The sequence below is a fragment of the Oncorhynchus mykiss genome, chromosome 16, assembly GCF_013265735.2.
Source record: "Oncorhynchus mykiss isolate Arlee chromosome 16, USDA_OmykA_1.1, whole genome shotgun sequence".
In the NCBI taxonomy this organism is placed as follows: domain Eukaryota; kingdom Metazoa; phylum Chordata; class Actinopteri; order Salmoniformes; family Salmonidae; genus Oncorhynchus; species Oncorhynchus mykiss.
The window spans coordinates 28,267,803-28,293,785 of NC_048580.1; the positions used below are offsets into that span (position 1 = coordinate 28,267,803).

General features: G+C 41.6%; 1 protein-coding gene across 2 annotated transcripts; it reads left to right on the top strand.

Annotated features, from left to right (window-relative positions):
• Positions 1-10,854: 10,854 nt before the first annotated feature.
• nif3l1 (NIF3 NGG1 interacting factor 3-like 1 (S. cerevisiae)) lies at positions 10,855-20,006 on the top strand. 2 transcript variants are annotated; one of them, XM_021565535.2, is made up of 7 exons: positions 10,855-10,959; positions 12,080-12,702; positions 13,655-13,811; positions 13,916-14,039; positions 15,022-15,160; positions 16,310-16,393; positions 19,282-20,006. In XM_021565535.2, the coding sequence occupies exons 2-7, from the start codon at positions 12,090-12,092 to the stop codon at positions 19,464-19,466; spliced, it is 1,302 nt and encodes a 433-aa protein (XP_021421210.1). In that variant the 5' UTR covers positions 10,855-10,959; positions 12,080-12,089; the 3' UTR covers positions 19,467-20,006. The 2 variants fall into 2 exon arrangements, with proteins under 2 accessions (XP_021421210.1, XP_021421211.1); XM_021565536.2 differs by lacking the exon at positions 10,855-10,959 and adding an exon at positions 10,968-11,218.
• Positions 20,007-25,983: the final 5,977 nt, after the last annotated feature.

The following is a 25,983-nucleotide window of genomic DNA, read 5'->3' on the forward strand; positions in this document are numbered from 1 at the left end:
TATTGCGTGACCGAAAGTGGACACTCTGGTGATTTAATAGAGCTCCTCTCATGCTATGCAGGCTCAAAATGACGACATCGTGAGTCAATTGGTCAAAACATCGGATTTGGAGCTATTAAAAGCCGAAACACTGAACGTTTTCTTGAGCCCAAAAATCTGGCAGAGGAAAAAGTGCACTCCTTAAATTAAGAAGCTCTAACTTTGATTAAATTCTCACCCCTCTTTTGGGTGGGTGGGGGGGGGGGGGGGGGGGGGATTTGTATGTTAATCTGACCAGTAGTTTCTAGTGTAGTAGAAGTGGGTTACATACTTTTCTACTTCGTCTTTGCACATTTGTTCGACTCATTAGACTCGGAAGCCAATTATTTTTGAACAAGAAACATAGTGCAGGTGCAGCACACTGACAGTGCTGACGTGGACATTGTGTGAGACTCCGATATGGCACACTATTCCCTACGTATGCACTACTTTTGACCAGTTGTGCACTACATTGGGAATAGGGTGCTGTTTTGGAAGCCAACTTTTCTACAGAGGCCTGGTAGTGTAAGATGCGTGACAGACTGGGCAGGTTATCAGACCGGGTTGACAGCTGGGGCGCGATGGCTTAGAGCACCAATTAACAAAAGTGATGTGACACCCTCGCAGAACACCGTTTCCAGACCTAATAATTTATTTGCAATTCTGTCAAACAGGGAATCTAGAAAATAAATACAGCTGTGTCGAAAGTGCATACACCATAGGCCTCGTACTACAGTGTCAAATTGTGGATTCATACTGAGGTAGAAAATAATACAATTCTGTGAGCTTTAAAAAGGGATGCACTCCTACAGCTGCGTCAGAATGTTGCTGCGCAGATTTTTGTCACAGTGTTGGGATGGATCCCTAGGAGTCCCTTGCAGGTGCACTATAACATATTATAACATGATATTAAATAAGTTGTTCCACTATACTTGCTTAATTGTAAAGTTTGATGATATCAACATTTGCAGGAGAGAGAGCGAGAGACAGAGAGAGAAATTTACATTTCAACTGGCATTTTTTGGCGCATTTTAAAGTCAAAAACTTGATTTTCCCGTGTTTGATATATATTTCCACGTTATGAGGTTGGAATAATAAAGGGAAATTGTGAAAATAATAATGCCCTTTGAAAGAGCTGTTTGAAAAGACTGCCTGAAATTTCAGCCTGTTTTGGTGGGATGGAGTTTTGGCCTGCCTGGTGATAACACATTGGCCCTTTAAGAATGAAATATCAAGCAATTACACAGCCAGATGACAAAGTCCATAATCCAAGTCCCTGATATAAAAAAACAACACAACTATAATACTCAACAAAATGTGGGATTACTAATTTAGGGGGGAGATAAAAAATGCTGTAATGCTGATGGCGTGAGCCCTCTAACATCCAGGGCAGGCTTCACTTTCATTAATCCAAATTAATCTTTCTTTCTCTTGCTCGCACTCTCTCTCTCTCTCTCTCTCTCTCTCTCGTTTCCCAAATGGCACCGTATTCCTTATATAGTGCATTTCTATAATGCACTACCATTGGGGGATAGATTTTCTTTCTGCTCCCTGTCAATTCCAACATGCCTGGATGCAACCCTGGCTACAGTAGTTTATAGTGAGTCCATCCATGACAGTATTAACCCTTACGCTCTTAGGGTCTAATCTCCTGTATCCCTGAAGCCTCTTTCTCTTTCCCTCTCTCCCTTTCCTTGTGTCCGGATTGAATTCCCTTTAAACGACTCCATTTCCTGTTAATACTTCTGAGAACGGATCATCTGAGTTTTTAGGGGTGTGAATACATACACTACCGTTCAAAAGTTTGGGGTCACTTAGAAATGTCCTTGTTTTCCATGAAAACATACATGAAATGAGTTGCAAAAGGAATAGGAAATATAGTCAAGACGTACGTTGACAAAGTTATATATAATGATTTTTAATTGAAATAATAATTGTGTCCTTCAAACTTTCGTCAAATAATCCTCAATTTGCAGCAATTATAGCCTTGCAGACCTTTGGCATTCTATCTGTCAATTTGTTTAGGTAATCTGAAGAGATTTCATCCCATGCTTCCTGAAGCACCGCCCACAAGTTGAATTGCTTGATGGGCACATCTTACGTACCATTGCATACGGTCAAGCTGTTCCCACAACAGCTCAATAGGGTTGACGTCCAGTGACTGACCAGTCTGCTGTCCAGTGTCTGTGTTCTTTTGCCCATCTTAATCTTTTATTTTTATTGGCCAGTCTGAGATATAGCTTTTTCTTTGCAACTCTGCCTAGAAGGCCAGCATCCCGGAGGCGCCTCTTCACTGTTGACGTTGAGACTGGTGTTTTGCGGGTACTATTTAATGAAGCTGCCAGTTGAGGACTTGTGAGGCGTCTGTTTCTCAAATTAGACATGGTTTCTGATAATGGGCCTCTGTACGCCTATGTAGATATTCCATTAAAAATCTGCCGTTTCCATCTACAATAGTAATTTACAACATTAACAATGTCTACATTGTATTTCTGATCAATTTGATAATATTTTAATGGGCAATTATTTACAATTTTTTTCAAAAACAAGGACATTTCTAGGTGACCCCTAACATTTGAATGTTAGTGCATGTAAATGAGATATTTCTGTATTTCATTTTCAATACATTTGTAAAAAAATGAATTCAAGCTGTAACACAACTAAATGTGGAATAAGTCAAGGGGTATGAATACTTTATGAAGGCACTGTATACACACTATATACTGTACACACTCAAACACACACTACACTGACACTTTCACACAAAACCCACACACATCACATACACTGCATGCACACACACACACATAACACACACATATATACCAACAACACACATACACACAGACACACACATACGCATACCGAAACAACACAAACACACATACACACACACACACACACACACTTTTACACTTATTATATGCTGCTGCTACTCTATTCTTCATTTTACTTGTATTACTATCTATCCTGAGTTAATAATTACATTGTATTGTATTCGGCGCATGTGACAAATAAAATTTGATTTAATTTGATTTGAGCTCGTCCGTTACATTTTTCCACCTTCACCAGCCTCCACTATTACGGTCAGTCTCTCACCAATAGAATAAAAGGAAGATCATTCATTAATGCAGTTTAGAGCAATGTGGAATGTTATGAAGGTCACACATCAATTTAGAGAAAGATTTAATGGGGCAACAGTGTTATATTTTTTTGTCTGAAATCAAGGTCCATCATTTATTTGATTGATTTATTATTTGATTTATTTATTTGCACCAAAGAAAACAGGTGATAAACAACAATACAGATGAACAATCTTACCTCATTTGCACTCCCTGCATATAGACTTTTTGTTTTATTTTTTCTACTGTATTATTGACCGTATGTTTTGTTTATTCCATGTGTAACTCCATGTGTGTTGTTGTATGTGTCGAATTGCTATGCGTTTATCTTGGCCAGGTCGCAGTTGCAAATGAGAACTTGTTCTCAACTACCATACCTGGTTAAATAAAAGGTGAAATAAAAACATTTAAAATTATTTTACTTTTTTTTTTTAACAGTGTGCAGGTGTGGTTGGAAGCCCAAGGGCTTATATACAAAAACCACACAACAACAAAAACCATATACAATATATATAGTACACAAATACAAAAAGGTTTGTTAAAATATATAACAAGACCTACTAATTATAAATGTATAAATTAATTCATCAGTAATCATGAAAAAAAAACATTGTTTGGTTTAAATGTGTGTGTGCATGTGTGCATGTGAGTGTGTGAGAATTAGGCTATATGGAGGAGATAACTGAGTAGTATAGTTCATCAGGCTGACCCCCAGTCTTCGTTTGAAGTTATTGAGGGATGATGGTATTAAGAATTCCAGAGTATGGTACCTCTATATCTGATGGAGAATTGAATATGTGAGGTGCGGCAGTGGGGAGAGTGAAGAGTATTGCAGTGTCTTGTGTTATATAGATGAATTTCAGAATTAACCTGAATGAATCCATTGAAGGGTTTAGGTAAACGGTCTGGGAGGTATGAGTATTTGTAGATGAAAGCGCATCAATGGTGCACATAAACATAACTATATAGACAATTATATGTATATGTCACACCCTGATCTGTTTCACCTGTCCTTGTGATTGTCTCCACTTCCCTCCAGGGGAGCATTATAAGGAGACGTCATCAAGCATGGCTGTCTCTTCAGTCAACAATTTTTCTGAATTTTTCTGAATTTTTAGGATGACTGTGAACGTTCAAATGAAAGCTAGAAAATAAGCTTGTCTTGGAATTAGATAAATAATTTAACAACCTTCATGGTAATTTAACATTTTAGTAATCACAATTGATATACTCATCTCTAGTAAATCTCAGGAAATGTGACTCTGGATCAACACTAAGGGTATTGCTGTGACCGTATTACTGCCACACCAGCGGTCACGAGTAATGAAGGCAGTCAAATTCCACATGACCGTTTAGTCATGGTAATTAGGCTTCTCCAAGCTCTGATGCTGCTGGTGGTCTTTAGTAGCCTACCAAACTTGCTAACTGCCTGGCACTCAGCACTCTATTTTCCCTCTAATCACTCTGACATCAATGCAAATGTGATTGAAAATTTAATCAAACACTTCATGAGAGCCCATGAGCTCATTTCGTGCAACATTTCTATAGGCTATGCAATTGCGTGAGAAAACAGAATGATGGCCTCTATTAAAAAGAGGAGGATCCCATTAGCTTTCTATGGGCTAGGCCTAAAATATATATATGTATTTTAAATTTTCCAAATATTAAGCACATTGCTCTGCCAGGACCGAGGATCAAGGGAGAAACTCAAGTGTTTTAGTACTATATCTCTTGACACAATGATGAAAATAATAATGGCCTCTATTGTAACGTCTGCTTCCAACTCACACCCTCAAACACCTCGATCCCCTGAACGCAGCTCACTCTCCATATCCCAATCCCCTGAATTCTAATCACCTGTTCACACACCTGTTTGTCATTATCACACACTATTTAGTTCAGTTTTTTGCTTCTCATCACTCTGAGGTATTGTTTGTTTTGTGACAGATGGCTTTCAGAGCGCTGGGTTTCCTGTGAGTGATCGTTTTTACCTATTCCCTGCCTGTACTGGAGCCCTTTTGAACCCCCTGTGTATGACCTTCTGCCTGCCCCTGGATCCAGCTACCTGCCTCCTCCTGTGGTCCTTTGCAATAAACACTTGTTGCGCTTGAAACCAGCTCTCTGTCTCCCCTCGTGTTCATTACAGTTCTGATTTTGTGTGTGTCTGAGGAGCAGAAAAAAACAGGTATTGGAACTCACTAAATTTGGAGCTGATGTGTCGTGCTTTGATATAAGGAACAGGGCACAAAAGAGTAATTTCTTGAGTTTCGGAAGATATTGATATACTAAAGAAAATTCCTGGAGTGGTTGATGTATGCTGCATGAATCTGTGAATAATGGAAAGACGGAGAAGAGTTTGTTAGTTGTGTTTTTAAAAATGTGGAATCCCTCTTGACCCAGCTGGGATATGTGTATTTTCCTTCCAGAGCCATTATATCCAGGCCTTGGCAGGGAAAGAAAAACAAAATGTTTGGACATGTAGAAAGTGTCTTGAGACGGAAGGAATCGAAATGTGGGATAAAATCACTTTGATGGAGACTGAAGGGCAGGAGAGAATCGCAAAGGAATAAAGTGTTGTAAATGTGGTGGAGAACATATGGTGACATCCTTGGAATGCCCAAATAGGGTGAACAAGATGGAGGTGGCCAAAGTCAGGGCAGTTCAGTTTGTCTTCTATGGGGAGGCGGTAAAAAAGCTATTAAGAGCAGCAGGTTCGATGTTTGTTAGTGAATACCAGTGGAGCCAACAGCAACATGCGCCGAGGCCTGCGTGTCACCAGCAGGATCCAAACGTCCTTCATAGAATTGCAGGGTAGCCTAGTGGGTAGAGCGTTGGACTAGTAACCAGAAGGTTGCAATTTCAAATTCCCGCGCTGACAAATCTGTCATTCTGCCCCTGAACAGGCAGTTAACCCACTGTTCCTAGGCCGTCATTGAAAATAAGAATGTGACTTGTCTAGTTAAATAAAGGTTTTAAAAAAAATGAAGTGGACTTTGTCAGTTGTAGCATTGGTGATAAAAGGATGTGCATAAGTGGATAAGAAAGATTGACATAATTGTTTCTGCAGCTGAACTCTTCCTGGGATTAAAAGATTTTACATCTGAGGACCTACATGAAGTACTGTCTTGTGCAGTCCCACCCTTTCAGGCCGCAGAACCAGAGCAGGGTATTTTAGCTTTCGAATTACTTAAGGCGTGGGAATGTATCTTTTTTTGTTGTTGTTTGTGTGGATGAATGATACTTTCCCCGTATGGAATTTACTTTTCTCTTGTACATTGTTTTGCACCCCTGTTCAATTGACGGTGACATGGCCATCCCCCGCCCTCCTTTTGGCAAATCTGACTCCCTTCCTATAGGCAGAAACTCAAACAGGATGTACCCGTGCTAAACCTATTCAACTCTGGTCTGACCAATTGGAATCCACGCTTCAAGATTGTTTTAATCACGCGGACTAGGACATGTTCCGGGTAGCCTCAGGGAATAAAATTGATGTATACGCTGATTCGGTGAGTGTGTTTATAAGGAAGTGCATAGGAGATGTTGTACCCACTGTGACTATTAAAACCTACCCTAACCAGAAACTGTGAATAGATGGCGGCATTTGCGCAAAACTGAAAGCGCGAACATTGGGGTCACCTAGAAATGTCCTTGTTTTTGAAAGCAAAGCAAATTTTTGGTCCATTAAAATAACATCAAATTGATCAGAAATACTATGTAGACATAGTCATTTACAACATTAACAATCGTAGCTGGAAGTGTCTGATTTTTGTAAATGGAATATCTACATAGGCGTACAGAGGCCCATCATCAGCAACCATCACTCCTGTGTTCCAATGGCACGTTATGTTAGCTAATCCAAGTTTATCATTTTAAAAGGCTAAATGATCATTAGAAAACTCTTTTGCAATTATGTTAGCACAGCTGGAAACTTTTGTCCTGATTAAAGACGCAATAAAACTGGACTTCTTTAGACTAGTTGAGTATCTGGAGCATCAGCATTTGTGGATTCGATTACAGACTCAAAATTACCAGAAACAAAGAACTTTCTTCTGAAACTTGTCAGTCTATTCTTGTTCTGAGAAATGAAGGCTATTCCATGTGAGAAATTGCCAAGAAACTGAAGATCTTGTACAACGCTGTGTACTACTCCCTTCACTGAACAGTGCAAACTGTCTCTAACCAGAATAGAAAGAGGAGTGTGAGGCCCCGGTGCACAACTGAGCAAGAGGACAAGTACTTTAGAGTGTCTAGTTTGAGAAACAGATGCCTCACAAGTCCTCAATTGGCAACTTCATTAAATAGTACCCGCAAAACACCAGTCTCAACGTCAACAGTGAAGAGGCGACTCCGGGATGCTGGCCTTCTAGGCAGAGTTCCTCTGTCCAGTGTCTGTGTTCTTTTGCCAATCTTAATCTTTTCTTTTTATTGGCCAGTCTTTTTCGCCTCTTCACTGAACTTCACTGAATACCACTTCCGTATTCCGCAAGTCAATGGTACTTCCAGTTTTAGTTTTTGCTTGAAAGCAGAAGAATCAGGAGGACAGAATTATGGTCAGATTTGCCAAATGGAGGGCGACTTGAACCTGATCTAATATCTCTGGAGAGACCTGAAAATAGCTGTGCAGTGACGCTCCCCATACAACCTGACAGAGCTTGAGAGAATCTGCAGAGAAAGCAGAGCCCTGACCTCAACCCCATCGAACTCCTTTGGGTTGAATTGGAACGCCGACTGAGAGCCAGGCCTAACCGCCTAACAATGTTTTTGTGGCTGAATGGAAGCAGGTCCAAGCAGAAATGTTACAGCTTCTAGTGGAAAGCCTTCCCAGAAGATTGGAGGCTGTTATAGCAGCAAAGGGGGACCAACTCCATAATAATGCCCATGATTTTGGAATGAGATGTTCGACAAGCAGGTGTCCACATACTTTTGGTAATGTAGCATAGCTAAAGGAGTGAGATGAGATGGTAGTGGATGTCCCACAGCCTGCAGTGAATTCCGTTCAGGAGAAAGATCCTGACACACTAACTGTGAAGAAGCGCATTGCACTGCTGAAACAAATAAAAACTCTAAGAAGCTAGACATCATTTTAAAGGCGTGAAAAATACTTCTGGATCAGCCAAAATGTTACAAGGAATACTGACTGAATGAAGAGGTTCCCCCCTCCCCATCCAGTAGGTGCACCATGCACCATTAACATTGTTTGCGGACCTGAAGAATAAGAAGAAGGCATTCCTAAAGTTATTCTTCCGGTATCAAAAGTAATTTCTGGACAGAGCGTGACTGAGGGGCACAGGGTCTGAGCAAGCGAATCGAGGAATCCGTGAGAAAGGGAGCACACTTGTTTGAAATGGAAAAGCGCTGCGGTAGCTATTGATAAAGAATAACATCAAGACAAAGTAGCTGCGGGATGCACTGTTGAGCGTTACATCCCGAGGGGATTGTGCTGATTGTACAGAGATTGTGACAGCCAGTTAAATGGCGTCCCTTGACAAGTCAAGAACAAGATGTATGTCAGGAGAAGTGCAGCATTATCATAACGAGACTTATACTTGGAATACGGAGGAGCAATGGAGGGAAAGGAGAGGCAGAGGTGGGAAAAAAATGGTGAGAAAAAAGGATCTGGTTAGTTAAAGAAGAATGGTAGAAAGCGTAAGCAGAGTGCGTTGAAGACAGGTGGAGACATGGAAGTGAATGAGGCCGAAGTATCGGAGTTCATAGGTGTGGGGAAGTTCTCGGAGCCCGAGGCTTGCACTGAGGGTCAGGATAAAGATGAGTCTTTGACAGTAGTTAAGTTTTTGGAAAAAGTGGACCCTTTCCTTTTGGCTGATCCATTTGTGGTTTCAGGGTGGGTAAAAACAGTTGGATGCTGTGGAATAGGCGAGGGTAACCAGAAGTGGCCTTGTGATAATTGTTTGTGTTTCTGCTGGTCAGAGGGAGCAGGCACTCCGTGTTAAACGAATGGGGGCAAGAGATGTGAACGGTTTTGCTCTCAAGAAAAGGGCACCATTGAAAGGAGAGATTACTGGGGTAGTGGTAAATGTGAAAGCTGACCAACTGAAGGGGAAGATTCCCGGTGTTTGTGATGCTCGTCATTTGGTGTGACGCAGACTGGGTGGAAGAGTGGAGAAACAGAAGAGTCATTATCTGTTCTTTTGCCCGACAAAGTTATGTTAGGATATATAAGTTATCCTGTATGAGCTTTTGTGCCAAATACATTACGTTGTTACAGGTGCCAAGCTTATGGGCATGTGGCAGCAGTGTGTAGGAGGGAGGTTCCTAGGTATGAGAAGTGTGCAGAAGAGCATGAGACAAAGGAAGGTGTAGCATTGGGGAAAGTAGTGTTATGTGTTAATTGTAGGGGTGCCCATGGGGCTGGGGATCAGAAATGTCCTGTGTGAGAGAGGCAGGTTGAGGTTTCCAGGGTTAGTCTAGTGCAGAAGTTGTCATATGCTGAGGCAGTGAAGAAAGTAGAGGAAGATGGGTCAAGGGGGAGGGATCCTGAGAGGAGTGGTGTGAGTATTCGATCTGTACCAGTACAGAGGGATAAACCAACAAGTGATACATGTTTCAGTAAGATTGCATTTTTGGCATTTAAGCAATGGTTATCAACTGTTCTGCAGGGATGGAACGTAAGTTGCAGAAAATAGAGGTTGAGGTGGCGGCTGCAGAGGTATTTTGGTGTGCGAGACTTGACATCAGAAGAGTTACAGGGTGTGTTACAGTAAGTGGTGGTGTTCCTTCCTTTCAGGTTGTTGGCCTGAAGTAGCACTAAATAGATTGAAATAGTGGAGTATTTTACTTATTTATTTTATTTCACCTTTATTTAACCAGGTAGGCCAGGTAGGCCAAGTTCTCATTTACAACTGCGACCTGGCCAAGATAAAGCAAAGCAGTGCTACAAAAACAACAGAGTTATGCATAAACAAACGTACCGTCAATAACACAATAGAAAAATATATGTACAGTGTGTGCAAATGTAGAAGAGTAGGGAGGTAAGGCAATAAAAGGTCATAGATGTGAAATATTTACAATTTTGCATTAACACTGGAGTGATAGATGTGTAGATGATTATGTGCAAGTAGAGATACTGGCATGCAAAAGAACAAGAAGATAAATAACAATATGGGGATGAGTTAGTTGGGTGTGCTATTTACAGATTGGCTGTGTACAGGTACAGTGATCGGTAGGCTGCTCTGACAGCTGATGCTTAAAGATATTAGACTGCAGCTTCAGTGATTTTTGCAATTCATTCCAGTCATTGGCAGCAGAGAACTGGAAGAAAAGGCGGACAATGGAAGTTTTACTAGCATTTAAAAGCAGTTGGAGGCCACGGAAGGAGTGTTGTATGGCATTGATGCTCGTCTGGAGGTTTGTTAACACAGTGTCCAAAGAAGGGCCAGAAGTATACGGAATGGTGTTGTCTGAGTAGAGGTGGATCAGAGAATCACCAGCAGCAAGAGTGACATCATTGATATTTACTGAGAAAAGAGTCAGCCCGAGAATTGAACCCTGTGGCACCCCCATAGAGACTACCAGAGGTCCGAACAACAGGCCCTCTGATTTGACACACTAAACTTGGAGAGGTTGTTGGTGATCCAGGCGAGGCAGTCATTTGAGAAAATGTTATCATTATGATTATTTTTGGTGTAATGTTAGATGGTTGGGGATTTGTATTTTTTTATTTAAAATGTTTCAAGCAAAGTATATGGGAGTTATACTCCAGTCTAGTAGGTGGCAGTAATGCAACATTTATTGGATGCCAACTGCGGTTAAACCTCATCGAAGAAGAAAGTAACCCCAATAGCTGGCTCTCTCTCCACCAGTAAGTGCTGTTACCATGCTTGCATTTCCAATTCATAGTTTTTGCCTATTAATTGGAAACTTACATTTAAAATGTAACGTATGAATCACACCAGTCTGAACATGCAAACAGAAACACCTTTGTTTGTTGGTAGCTAGCGTATTGCTGTGGGCCCTGTTCCAGGTTGGGAGCCAGCTATGTAATGTTAGCGAAGCTATTATAAATGCCTCTAAGTTACTTTACCTAGCTAGTTTGTGGAGTTGCTCTGGCTCATATTCGTGTGAGTTAAATTACTTCGATTCTAACGTTACCTTGGCCATTAAACCCGTGCAGTTGATTTAATTTGTAAACAATGCACCTTAACCATGCACAAAATGCTAACAGCAGCCATTGCAATCCAAACCTATTAGCTAGCCTACTAAATGTAGCTAGAACAGTGCACCTTAGCAGTGGTGTAATGTACTAAAGTAGTTTTTGAGGGTATCTGTACTTCACTTTACTATTTATATTTTTGACTACTTTTACCACATTCCTAAAGAAAATAATGTAGTTTTTACTCCATACATTTTCCTTGACACCCAAAAGTAATCGTTACAGTTTGAATGCTAAGTAGGACAGGGAGTTGGTCCAATTCACGCACTTAACATAACATCCCTTGTGATCCATACTGGCTCAGATCTGGCGAACTCACTGAACACACACAATTCGTTTGTAAATTATGTTGGAGTGTGCCTATCCGTGAAAAAGAAAAGAAAATGGTGCCATCTGGTTAGTCTAATATGAGGAATTTTAAATAATTTAAACTTCTACTATTGATACTTAAATATATTTTAAACCAAATACTTTTAGACTTTTACTCAAGTAGGATTTTACTGGGTGACTTTTACTTGTCGTTTCTATTAAGGTATCTTTACTTTTACTCAAGTATGACAATTGGGTACTTTTTCCACCACTACATTTGAATGGGAGTTTTGACAGGTATTGACAATTGGCCTTTTAAATAATAGATGACAAGACTGATAGGTGACAAGATAAACCGTTCATGATGTTTTAAGAAAATGCAGCCTATTTGTTGCAGATGAACCTTGCTCTTGGATGCAAACAATATTTATTAATATCAAATTAACTCTTTTGCACACAGGTCTACACTAATGTTGACTGGATACAAGAATGTTTTCCAGAGAATTCTGTCATTGACCTGCAGAAGGAGCTACCACGAAAGCATCTCTCAAACACTCGCTTGTTCCACTTTCTCTTCTCACTCCAAATTGTCTGCCCTTCGCTCATCCTTTTTTTCTGACCCCTCTCATTGTAATATTAGGTCTTATCAGCTTTCTACCCATCTCCATCTCTGTCATTGCTACTCTTTTTCGTGCTCCCTTTCCCATTCTTCTCGTACAACAGGTCCAATGGATTTAAAGGAGGTTCTCAAGGTTCTGGAGGACCTCGCCCCTCTATCACTGGCAGAGTCCTGGGATAACGTTGGCCTATTAGTTGAGCCCATTAAATGTCGGCCTATCAAAACCATCCTGTTAACCAATGACCTGACCGATTCTGTCATGTCGGAAGCAGAAGCCATGAACTGCGATCTCATCATCTCTTACCACCCCCCGCTGTTTCATCCAATCAAGTGCTTGGTTTCAAAGAACTGGAAGCAGCGATTGGCTATCCGGGCGATTACGGCTGGAATAGCAGTGTTTTCTCCTCACACCTCTTGGGACAGCGTCAAAGGAGGCGTGAATGACTGGCTGGTTGGAGGAGTTGGTAAGAGACTGCTGTCAATGTTTCCCCTAGCTTTATAATAAGCAAAGTGGACTGCTGTAGCTCTGTTTTGGGCTTCAACAACTGCTCAATATTGTAAACGTTGGTGTGAGAGGTCCTGGATGTTATGCTGCTTTGTTGGTCCATTATGGTAAAGGAGAAACTGTTTTTTGGGTATGGTGAGTATGAAAAAAAAGTGGTATATAAGCCTATAGTACTCCCAAATTGGGTTGTTGTTCACTTACTATCAAATCAAATAGTGCTTATGTAGCCGATGTGAAATTGCTAGCTAGTTAGCGGTGGTGCGCGCTAGTGGCGTTTCAATCGGTGACGTCACTTGCTCTGAGACCTTGAAGTAGTGGTTCCCCTTGCTCTGCAAGGGCCACGGCTTTTGTGGAGCAATGGGTAGCGATGCTTCGAGGGTGACTCTTGACGTGTGCAGAGTGTCCCTGGTTCGCGCCCAGGTCGGGGCGAGGGAATGGACGTAAAGTCTATACTGTTACACTTAGGCTATAAGATTGAGTGCTTTATTATATCTGGGACCTTTTACACTCAGGATATGCGCTATGAAAGTGACACAGAATTTTCCAAGAACTCGTTTTTGAACTTTTGCATGCTTTTTGAATGGTCTTCAATGGGCAAAAACGTAGCGCAATGGTCTTGAGCTCAAAAACCCCCAAAAGGCATCTGGCAGATGTAAACTCATCCACAAATATAGTTTTATATACCTTAAATTACTGTGTTTTCACAAATTGTATTATAATTTTCAAGCCCAATCCAAAGATTAGGGTAGGATGATGTCACTTTCACAGTTTATTGAAGATGTGTATAGAGTGTCATATTTGTTCTACTCAAATTATCTGAATGTTCTGGAGTGTTCTCCCCACCTGAATAAGTTCATGATGTTTGAAAAGCACTGCGGAGTAACGAGTGCTGTTTCTGTTGTCTTGCTCAGGGAGTGGCAAAGTTTCGGTGTTGAGTCAAGCCTTCAGTAGCGCCCCCCAGAGCCACAAACTGGAGTTTACAACCAGGAGTCAGGAGGAGCTCAACACCATCATGGCAGAACTGAAGGGGACGAATAGCGGTATCAATTTACAGCACACAACTGTCAGGTACTGGATACTCTGTCAGTTTGTGTGTGCGTGCTTAAATCTGTATACACCTCTTCACTTTTGTTTACACTGTTACTGTACATATCTCCTCCATCTGTCTCTAGCTCTGAAACTGATGGCTTCTTCATAAGTCTGATCTGTCCAGACTCAGGGCTGACCCCCAGTGTTCAAACTCTGTTACAACACGCCACTCCCAGCCAGTCTCTCAGTATCCTTCAAGTAAAAAAGGTATAGTACTGCTGCTAGCCTGGTCCTAGATCTGTTTGTGCTGTATAGCCATCTCCTATGGTCATTGTCATGGGAAATATGACCATAGCAGTTGGCAAAACAACAAACAGACCTGGGGCCATATGTATCCAGCGTATTACACCCTAACACACAAAGTGGACAGTTTGGTCAGAGTGCTGATGTAAGATAATTTTTGCCTTTTAGATCATAATGGCTGATATTTTTTTCACTAATTGGTATTTTGACCAATCAGATCAATTCTGAAAAATATCTGATGAATCAGATCAGGCTACCTGTGTCAACGCAAGATAAGATTACATGGAAAGGGGGAAGCAGACTGTATATCAGCATGCTTGACAGGGATTAACATTTAAATTAGTATTTTTTTTGGTTGCCCGAAGATTGACCACTTGCGCAAAAAATGTAAATTAGATATTTACACGCAGTAGTGCCATATATTGACAGCCATTCATCTACACACGGGAGAAATCAGAAAGATCAGTGCTGGAATTCTTTATATTTTGGTTGTTATCATTAAAACATTTCTCAGAGCTGGCTCAACTTGCCCGACAGCCATAAATTGTCTGTCTTTTACTTAAACAATGGGAAACAGAAATATCAGTTTTAGGCTACTAGAGGTCTTTGCAGTTTGGTTGTTTGAACTTATTTTATCACCTGCCCAATGGGGCAACCTCAGAGCAGGCCCCAGGCAATAGGACAACACTTAATGTGCTTGATAAATATCCCCTGGGATCATATTCCTGCTATCCCGAATCAATAGGCTTAGCTTGCCACAGTGTGAATAGGACTGGAATTGAACTTCAATGAATTTTACTAAATGTTTTCACTCTTTTTACGTGTGACATCTTATTCATTAGTGCACACTAGCAAAACAAAAAGTTCAGGCAGTCCCTCCCTGTTTGTCTGTTTTATTCCTCTTGGTGCCTAGTGAATACGACCCAGGCTGTTTCTCACCCTGTAGCGTCCTCTCCCAGGCTACGGCCAAGGGCGACTAAGTGTTTTGGACGAGCCCGTAACTGTGGCGGCAGCCGTCCAGCGAATGAAATCACACCTGGGTTTGAATCACCTTCGACTGGCCCTCGGAGCCCAGCAAACTTTAGGTGAGTGAGAAGGCTAAACAAACATCTATGTCTTCCTTTTTGTTACCGGATTATTAACTTGTATGCGTCCCAAATGGCACACTATTCCCTATATAGTGCCCTGATCAAAAGTAGCTATAAAGTAGTGACAGGAGGATACCAATTTCGCGATACGTGTTTTTCTTTAGGAAAACAGCCCTAATGTCATTATGTTGTCATCCAGAGTCACATTTATTTATTTTTCGATATAGCACACAATATTTTACATACAGCAGGTTTTTAAAGGACCAAAGTGTTTGCTCTTCTTTTTGTTTATTTTTGCCATGGAAAAAATATTGCGATACTGGTATTGTCCCAGCCTTACTCTAAAGAGAATAGGGTGCCGTTTGGGGGACACACCATGTCTTTTAATTATACTGAACAAAGATTTTACTGAATTACAGTTCATAGAAGGAAATCAGCCAATTGAAATAAGTCCATAATCTATGGATTTCTTCATGATTGGGCAGGACGGCATAGGCCCATCCACTTGGCAACCAGGCCAACCCACTGGGGAGCCAGGCCTAGCCAATCAGAATGAGTTTTTCCCCCACAAAAGGGCTTTATTACAGGTTGAGCGGTTGTGAAGCCAGTTGGATGTACTGACAAATTCTCTAAAACAACGTTGAAGGCAGCTTATGGTAGAGAAATTAACATTCAATTATCTGGCATCAGCTCTCTTGGACATTACTGCAGTCAGCATGCCAATTCCACGCTCCTTCAAAACTTGAGACATTTGTGGCATTGTTGTACGACAAAAGTGCATATTTTCTGGCCTTTTATTGTCCCCAGCACAAGGTATACCTGTGTAATGATCATGCTGTTTAATCAGCTTCTTGATATGCCACACCTATCAGGTGGGAGAAATGCTCACCTATCTTGGCAAAGGAGAAATGCTCACTAACAACGATGTAAACAAAATTGTGCTCAAAATTTGAGGAAAATAGGCTTTTTGTGCCCATGGACATTTTCTGGGATCTTTTATTCCGGCTCATGAAACATGGGACCAACACTTCACATGTTGGGTTTATATATTTTTTTAGTGTATATATTTGCTGCAATAAGTATATTATGTTGACAGCTAGTGAGGGGCTGAGAGGATAACGTAACGTATGTGATTGTTCATTTTAGAGTCCATTGTAAGCACTGTGGCAGTGTGTGCTGGGTCCGGAGGCTCAGTATTGAATGGAGTGAAAGCAGACCTCTACATCACAGGTACAGTCGCTATAAACGCCAGCTGCTAGAATCAAAACAAATACGGTCAAGAATACTGAACAATTTATTTTGCATATACAGTGCCTTCGGGAATTATTCAGACCCCTTGACTTTTTCCACTTTTTGTTACGTTAGCCTTATTTTAAAATATATATTTTTAAAGATCCTCAGCAATCTACACACACCACCACATAATGGCAAAGCAAAAACAGGATTTTAGAATTTTTTGGAAATATATTAAAAATAAAAAACGGATACCTTATTTACATAAGTATTCAGACACTTTGCTATGAGCTCAGGTGCATCCTGTTTCCATTGATCATTCGTGAGATGTTTCTACAACTTGATTGGAGTCCACCTGTGGTAAATTCAATTGATTGGACAGGATTTGGAAAGGCACACACACCTGTCTAGAGTACCAGTCAAAAATTTGGACACACCTATTCATTCAAGGGTTTACTTTATTTTTACTATTTTCTACATGGTTGAATAATAGTGAATACATTAAAACTATGAAATAACACATGTAATTATGTAGTAACCAAAAAAGTAAGTGTTAAACAAATCAAAATATATTTTAGATTCTTCAAAATAGCCACCCTTTGCCTTGATGACAGCTTTGCACACTCTTGGCATTCTCTCAACCAGCTTCACCTGGAATGTTTTTCCAACAGTCTTGAAGGAGTTCCCTTGTTGGCTGCTTTTCCTTCACCCTGCTGTCCAAACCATCTCAAATGGGTTGAGGTCAGGTGATTGTGGAGTCCAGGTCATCTGATGCAGCACTCCATCACTTTCCTTCTTGGTCAAATAGCCCTTACACAGCCTGGAGGTGTGTTGGGTCATTATCCTGTTGAAAAACAAATAATAGTCCCACTAAGCGCAAACCAGATGGGATGGCATATTGCTGCAGAATGCTTTGGTAGCCATGCTGGTTAAGTGTGCCTTGAATTCTAAATAAATCATTGTCACCAGCAAAGCACCCCCACACCACCTCCTCTATGCTTTTTGACCGAGACTTGCGCTCCAGTACCGCTTGCCGTGTGGTAGCAGAGAGAACAGTATGACTAGGGTGGCTGGAGTCTGACCATTTTTATGGTCTTCGTCTGACACAGCCTGGTATAGAGGTCCTGGATGGCAGGAAGCTTGGACCCAGTGATGTACACATGCAGAGATCATCCGTGGTTGGAACCAAAAATCTCAAATTTGGACTCGGACCAAAGGACAGATTTTCACCGGTCTAATGTCCATTGCTTGTGTTTCTTGGCTCAAGCAAGTCACTTATTATTGGTGTCCTTTAGTAGTAGTTTCTTTGCTGCAATTTCGACCATGAAGGCCTGATTCACACAGTCTCCTCTGAACAGTTGATGTTGAGATGTCTGTTACTTGAACTCTGAAGCATTTATTTGGGTTGCAATATGAGGCTGGCAACTTTTGAACTTATCCTCTCTGGGTCTTCCTTTCCTGTGGCGGTCCTCATGAAAGCCAGTTTCATCATAGCACTTGATGGTTTTTGTGACTGCACTTGAAGAAACGTTCAAAGTTCTTGAAATTTTCCGCATTGACTGACCTTTGTGTCTTGAAGTAATGGACTGTCGTTTCTCTTTGCTTATTTTCTTATTTTACCAAATAGGGCTGTATTCCACCCCTACCTTGTCACAACACAACTGATTGGCTCAAACGCATTAAGGAGGTAAGAAATTCCACAAATTAATTAACAAGGCACGCCTGTTAATTGAAATGCATTACATGTGACTACCTCATGAAGCTGGTTGAGATAATGTCAAGAGTGTGCAAAGCTGTCAAGGCAAAGGGTGGCTACTTTGAAGAATCTCAAATATAAAATATTTTGATTTGTTTAACACTTTTTTTGGTTACTACATGATGCCATATGTTATTTCATAGTTTGTCTTCACTATTATTCTACAATGTAGAAAATACTAAAAATAAAGAAAAACCCTTGATTGAGTAGGTGTGTCCAAACTTGATTGGTACTTTTATATAAGGTCCCACAGTTGACAGTGCATGTCAGCAAAAACCAAGCCATGAGGTGGAAGGAATTTTCCGTAGAGCTCCAAGACAAGATTGTGTCGAGGCACAGATCTGGGGTTCCTCTGTGGAGAGGGCAGAACCTTCCAGAAGGACAACCATCTCTGCAGCACCACCAATCAGGCCTTTATGGTGGAGTGGCCATACGGAAGTGACGCCTCAGTAAAAGGCACATAACAGCCCACTTAGAGTTTTTTCAAAAGGCACAAAATGGACTCTCAGACCATGAGTAACAAGATGTTCTGGTCTGATGAAACCAAGATTGAACAATTTGGCCTGAATGCCAAGCGTCACTTCTGGAGAGAACCCGGCACCATCCCTACAGTGAAGCGTGGTGGCAGAATCATGCATGATTTTAACCGGTCTCCTCCCCTTCATCTACACTGATTTGAAGTGGATTTAACAGGTGACATCAAAAAAGGATCATAGCTTTCACCTGGATTTACCTGGTCAGTCTATGTCATGGAAAGTGCAGTTTTGTATACTCGGTGTACATGCAATGCATTCCAGTGTTTAATTGCTATATTGTAATTACTTCACCACTATGGCCTATTTAATGCCTTAACTCACCTCATTTGCACTCACTGTATATAGACTTGTTTTCTTTTGTTCTACTGTATTATTGACTATGTTTTTATTCCATGTGTAACTCTGTGTTGTTGTGTGTCGAATTGCCATGCTTTATCTTGGCCTGGTCGTAGTTGCAAATGAGAACTTGTTCTCAACTAGCCTACCTGGTTAAATAAAGGTGAAATTGAAAAACAATTACGACACACACACACTTTTACTTGACTTGTGTTTCAATGTCCAGACATTTACCTCTGACCTCATTTCTCCCCCAGGTGAGATGTCCCATCACGAGGTCCTGGACTCCGTCGCTGCGGGTGCCAGTGTGATCCTCAGTGACCATAGCAACAGCGAGCGTGGTTTCCTGGCCGTGTTCAAGAAGAGGCTGGCAGGGCATCTGTCCAACTCTGTTACCGTGGCGCTGTCACGGGCTGACAGGGACCCCCTGGAGGTGGTCTGAGATGCTTACAGTTTTCCCCAGCTGGCAGCCCACAGACCGAATCTATTCCGCAGGTGGTTTTCTTAGCAAATAATTAATACATTCATATTTAGACATAAGGCTGTAAAAACACAAGGAAATCAACTTAAGTGATTTTTTTTTGTGTGTTTTTTTGGGGGGGTAATCTGTTCAAGTATTCCCACACATAATAGAGATGTGATCGTATACTAATGTAAGCAAGGTTTGAAATGATTGTTTAAGTGAAATATGTTTGGGCTTCTTCCTGTCTATTTGCAGTCTACAAATGATTTGTAATTATGTTCCAACCTTCCCGATCATCCCCTCAAGGAAAAAAATAGGACTGTGTTTGAATCTAGTTGATGATCTCTGCGTTAAAGGATTTAATAAATAATGCGATAAGGAAATGCAGGACTAATGTATACAACTGAATAAGGTAATCCTTTGGGTGATATTCAAAGTATGCATCTACATCAGTAGTCACCAGAGCATTCCTAGTCAATCACCAAACAATGTAAAAAAATAAATATTTAAATCCTTGCATTCCTATTTTTTTAAATTCCTTTTGCACTGTTGGTGGTAGGTGCACTTGATTCAGAAGTCCTAGCGCCCGGAAAGGTAAAGTGTTCCCATTTTGAACTACTTCATGTGTCTGAAGGTAGATCTCCACATACCCAGCAGGCCCAGAGAGCAAATCAAGTGCACCTATAGGCCTATCACTGTCCAATCAGATAGTTCAGATCACTGTCTCCAGTTTCCTTGCCATAGACTGGAAAAATCAGCCTCGAACGCACAGAAAAGATACTGAGACTTCAAAACTTTTAAAACCATGACTAGAGACACAAACAGCAGCTCTACTGTATTCATTGAATGTTTAAGTTGTTATTCAGCACTATCAACACTTTATAAGCCATAAAATGCGCATTCTCCTAACTTCCACATGCTGCAATTAATAAGTATAAAAGTGTTCCGATAAGCTTGCATTATTAGCGTCTTGTCTTTTAATAGAGGAATATTTCACGTTCTCTGGTCATAGGAGTAAAAACATGAATTATTGTATGAGGCAGGAATAATGCAGTGCGACTTGAGTTTCACCATCAGCTGGAAGACTGTGCCCTTTTTTCTCAGTGGAGGCCTGAGGGACGGTGAGCCGGGTGAGAAGCAACCTCACCGCTGCTCCCTTGCTCCCCGCAGACTGACCACTTCAAATCACTGACAGTGTCACCAGCAAAGCACCATCACACCTTCTCCATGCTTCATAGTGGGAAACACACATTCAGAGATCATCCGTTCACCTATTCTGCAAAGACACGGCGGTTGGAACCAAAAATCTAAAATTGACTAATCAGACCAAATGGCAAATTTCCACCAGTCTAATGTCCATTGCTCGTTTTTCTTGGCCCATGTCCTTTAGTAGTGGTTTCTGTGCAGCAATTTGACCATGAAGGCCTGATTCCCTCAGTCTCCTCTGACCAGTAAGTTGATGTTGAGGTGTGTCTGTTACTTGAACTCTGAAACTCAGTTAAGTCTAATGAACTTATTCTCTGCAGCAGAGGTAACTCTGGGTCTTCCTTTCCTGTGGCGCTCCTCATGAGAGCCAGTTTCATAGCACTTGATGGTTTTTGCGACTGCACTTGAAGAAACTTTAAAAGTTCTTAATGTTCCGCATTGACTGACCATGTCATGATGGACTGTCGTTTCTCTTCTCTTCGCTTATTTGACCTGTTCTTGCCATAATATGGACTTGGTCTTTTACCAGATAGGGGTGGTATACAGAAGATAGGGCTATCTTATCACAACACAACTGAAACGCATTGAGGAAAGAAATTCCACAACTTAACTTTTAACAAGGCACACCTGTTAATTGAAATGCAGTCCAGGTGACTCCCTCATCAAATCAAGTTGTATTTGTCACGTGTTACAGTGAAATGTGTACTTGCAAGCCCTTAACCAACAATATGCATAGATAATAACAGAGTAGCAGCAGTGTTCCAGAGGGAGGGGGGCAATGCAAATTATGGCTTGGGGGTAGAAGCTATTTAGGAGCCTCTCCGGTACCACTTGCCGTGCGGTAGCAAAGATAAGTCTATGACCAGGGTGGATGGATTCTGAATTTTTAAGGCCTTCTGAAGCCTGGCCCCATGTACTGGGCCGTACACACTACCCTCTGTAGTGCCTTGCGGTCGGAGGCTGAGCAGTTGCCATACCAGACAGTGATGCAACCCGTCAGGATGCTCTCGATTGTCTGTAAAAGCTTTTGAGGATCTGAGGACCCATGCAAAATATTTTCAGTCTCCTGAGTGGGAATAGGTTTTGTCGTGCCCTCTTCACAACTGTCTTGGTGTGCTTGGACCAGGTGGGAAAGGGCAGTGTGGAAATTGCAGAAGGAGTTGGTAATTGAAGACAACTGCGTTCTGACGAGGGGGCAGGGTCAGCTCTCCAATCATCAATAGGGGCCGACCAATCAGCTGCTTGGGGAGAAGTTCAGGAAGCCAAACACACACTCACAAATACACAAACCACAACACAGAAACTGGGGAACGTAACACCCTGATGTGGGCATGTTTTCAATAGACTCCTTTAGTCGTACTGTATTCCATATAAGGCATCCAGACCTTATGAAAGTTGCCCAGTATACCCTTAATCTGGTAATAAATAAAATATAGTGATACATCATTTGACATTATGGGAGGATAACTAACCTTCCAATTAATGACTGCATTTCTTAGCCGCTATAAATGCTTGGTTACTAGTGGCGATTTTAACATGTAAATCTCCCACTTTTTTTTTACATGCATGCCAGCAAAGCCACAACACTAAACCAATAAATGTAATTGCACTATAATGGTGACAAACAGTGCCTACATAAAGCTGTCCTAACAGCAGAGTGTGAATCCTTACCACTGCTACACCTGGCTATCAGCAGAGCCTTGTCTGGCAGCGAAACAGTTCATTCAGCCTCATTTACTGTCTTTAAAAAAACATGGCTGACTTGCTTAAACAAATGTGGTTTCTACTGAAAATTTAGATGTACATAAGGGGACAGTGAGTGGATGAGAGGTAATCCGTAATTTCGATTAAGACATTGAGGGTGCTAGGATGGACGTATTCAATAACTATTTGTTTTGCACTTGAAATATACATTGACAGAATTCAGAACATGGTCTGTTCTTAAAGTATTCTCCCTGTATATCAAGTCAGAACCGTAGGATGAGTAAAGCGAGCATGTAACGTATTTTCCCAGTCGGAGTTTCCAGTTGTCTTGAACTCACTGAAGTCTGAGATTTCCGGGTTTCCAGGTGTTTTGAACACGGCAGAAATCATGCTGGATTAACAGCATGACAATGATGAATGTTTATCCTTTTAAGCTTAGAAAAGAGACCCTTAAACCCAGACCTGGACCACACACCCACGCCACTGAATAGCAGGTTAGCGATTGCTTTGCAGCGCTTGCAGTTAGCCACTGATTGTGGCTTTTTGCGATTTACTTTTGTCCAATGGCTGATGGCACTGATACGTTTTATCTTTCATTTCTCTTCATTTGACAAGGATTGTCGACTTGATTCATGATGATGACTGCTAGCTAAAATTTTGAAAGTATGATGTTGACATGATCAGTCCAATCAAATATTGATCAGTCCAATCAATATTTATTTCACCTTTATTTAACCAGGTAGGCAAGTTGAGAACAAGTTCTCATTTACAATTGCGACCTGGCCAAGATAAAGCAAAGCAGTTCGACACATACAACGACACAGAGTTACACATGGAGTAAAACAAACATACAGTCAATAATACAGTATAAACAAGTCTATATACAATGTGAGAAAATGAGGTGAGATAAGGGAGGTAAAGGCAAAAAAAAGGCCATGGTGGCAAAGTAAATACAATATAGCAAGTAAAACACTGGAATGGTAGATTTGCAGTGGAAGAATGTGCAAAGTAGAAATAAAAATAATGGGGTGCAAAGGAGCAAAATAAATAAATTAAATAAATACAGTAGGGAAAGAGGTAGTTGTTTGGGCTAAATTATAGGTGGGCTATGTACAGGTGCAGTAATCTGTGAGCTGCTCTGACAGTTGGTGCTTAAAGCTAGTGAGGGAGATAAGTGTTTCCAGTTTCAGAGATTTGTGTAGTTCGTTCCAGTCATTGGCAGCAGAGAACTGGAAGGAGAGGCGGCCAAAGAAAGAATTGGTTTTGGGGGTGACCAGAGAGAAATACCTGCTGGAGCGCGTGCTACAGGTGGGAGATGCTATGGTGACCAGCGAGCTGAGATAAGGGGGGACTTTACCTAGCAGGGTCTTGTAGATGACATGGAGCCAGTGGGTTTGGCGACGAGTATGAAGCGAGGGCCAGCCAACGAGAGCGTACAGGTCGCAATGGTGGGTAGTATATGGGGCTTTGGTGACAAAATGGATTGCACTGTGATAGACTGCATCTAATTTGTTGAGTAGGGTATTGGAGGCTATTTTGTAAATGACATCGCCAAAGTCGAGGATTGGTAGGATGGTCAGTTTTACAAGGGTATGTTTGGCAGCATGAGTGAAGGATGCTTTGTTGCGAAATAGGAAGCCAATTCTAGATTTAACTTTGGATTGGAGATGTTTGATGTGGGTCTGGAAGGAGAGTTTACAGTCTAACCAGACACCTAGGTAATTGTCGTGGTCCACATATTCTACGCTAGAACCGTCCAGAGTATCTAGTGATGCTAGACGGGCGGTACTGTATGGCAGCAAAGGCAGCAATCGGATGAAGAGCATGCATTTAGTTTTACTTGCATTTAAGAGCAGTTGGAGGCCACGGAAGGAGTGTTTGAATGGCATTGAAGATCGTCTGGAGGTTTGTTAACACAATGTTCAAAGAAGGGCCAGAAGTATACAGAATGGTGTCGTCTGCGTAAAGGTGGATCAGAGAATCACCAGCAGCAAGAGCGACATCATTGATGTATACAGAGAAAAGAGTCTGCCCGAGAATTGTGGCACCCCCATAGAGACTGCCAGAGGTCCGGACAACAGGCCCTCTGATTTGACACACTGAACTCTATCTGAGAAGTAGTTGGTGAACCAGGCGGTCATTTGAGAAACCAAGGCTGTTGAGTCTGCTGATAAGAATGCTATCCAAGGCATTTTGAGTGGGACTGAAGGCTCAACAGTGAAATAAAACAATAAGAACTAGCCAAGACAGTAGTAGACAAGGCATATTGACATTAGAGAGAGGCATAAAGCAGTCACAGGTGTTGATCAGGAGAGCCAAGACAACAACGGGTAGATGGAGATGAATGGGCAGAGCGGGTCAGTTAGGTACATACAGGACCGGAGTTCGAGGCTGGGGCCGACAGGTAAACAAAATGAGGTACCGTGTTATTTAAACAGTCCAGGGGGCATCAGCTGTGCAGCCGAGTGATCATAGGGTCAAAAGAGCAGCAATAGGTGAGTCAGGGTGCCGTTCGGTAGTTGCTACTTCGCAAGGTGAGCAGGGGACACAGCGTTCAGAAAAGCTAGCGGGCCATGGCTAGTAGATGGTTCTTCGTAACAGATTAGCCTGTTGAGGACACAGTGGGCGATCACGTCGGCAGTCCAGTCGTGATGGATTGGCGGGGCTACGTGTCGACAAAGGGTCCAGGCCAATTGGCACAGGAGGTATTGTAGCCCTAGAATTAGCTGGTATATGGGCCTAGCTCGAGGCTAGCTGGTGCTTGCTTTGGGACAGCGGCGTTAGCTAACAGTAGCCACTCGTTTGCAGCTAGCTACAGTACAGTGCCTTGCGAAAGTATTCGGCCCCCTTGAACTTTGCCACATTTCAGGCTTCAAACATAAAGATATAAAACTGTATTTTTTTGTGAAGAATCAACAACAAGTGGGACACAATCATGAAGTGGAACGAGATTTATTGGATATTTCAAACTTTTTTAACAAATCAAAAACTGAAAAATTGGGCGTGCAAAATTATTCAGCCCCTTTACTCTCAGTGCAGCAAACTCTCTCCAGAAGTTCAGTGAGGATCTCTGAATGATCCAATGTTGACCTAAATGACTAATGATGATAAATACAATCCACCTGTGTGTAATCAAGTCTCCGTATAAATGCACCTGCACTTTGATAGTCTCAGAGGTCCGTTAAAAGCGCAGAGAGCATCATGAAGAACAAGGAACACACCAGGCAGGTCCGAGATACTGTTGTGAAGAAGTTTAAAGCCAGATTTGGATACAAAAAGATTTCCCAAGCTTTAAACATCCCAAGGAGCACCCTGCAAGCTATAATATTGAAATGGAAGGAGTATCAGACCACTGCAAATCTACCAAGACCTGGCCGTCCCTCTAAACTTTCAGCTCATACAAGGAGAAGACTGATCAGAGATGCAGCCAAGAGGCCCATGATCACTCTGGATGAACTGCAGAGATCTACAGCTGAGGTGGGAGACTCTGTCCATAGGACAACAATCAGTCGTATATTGCACAAATCTGGCCTTTATGGAAGAGTGGCAAGAAGAAAGCCATTTCTTAAAGATATCCATAAAAAGT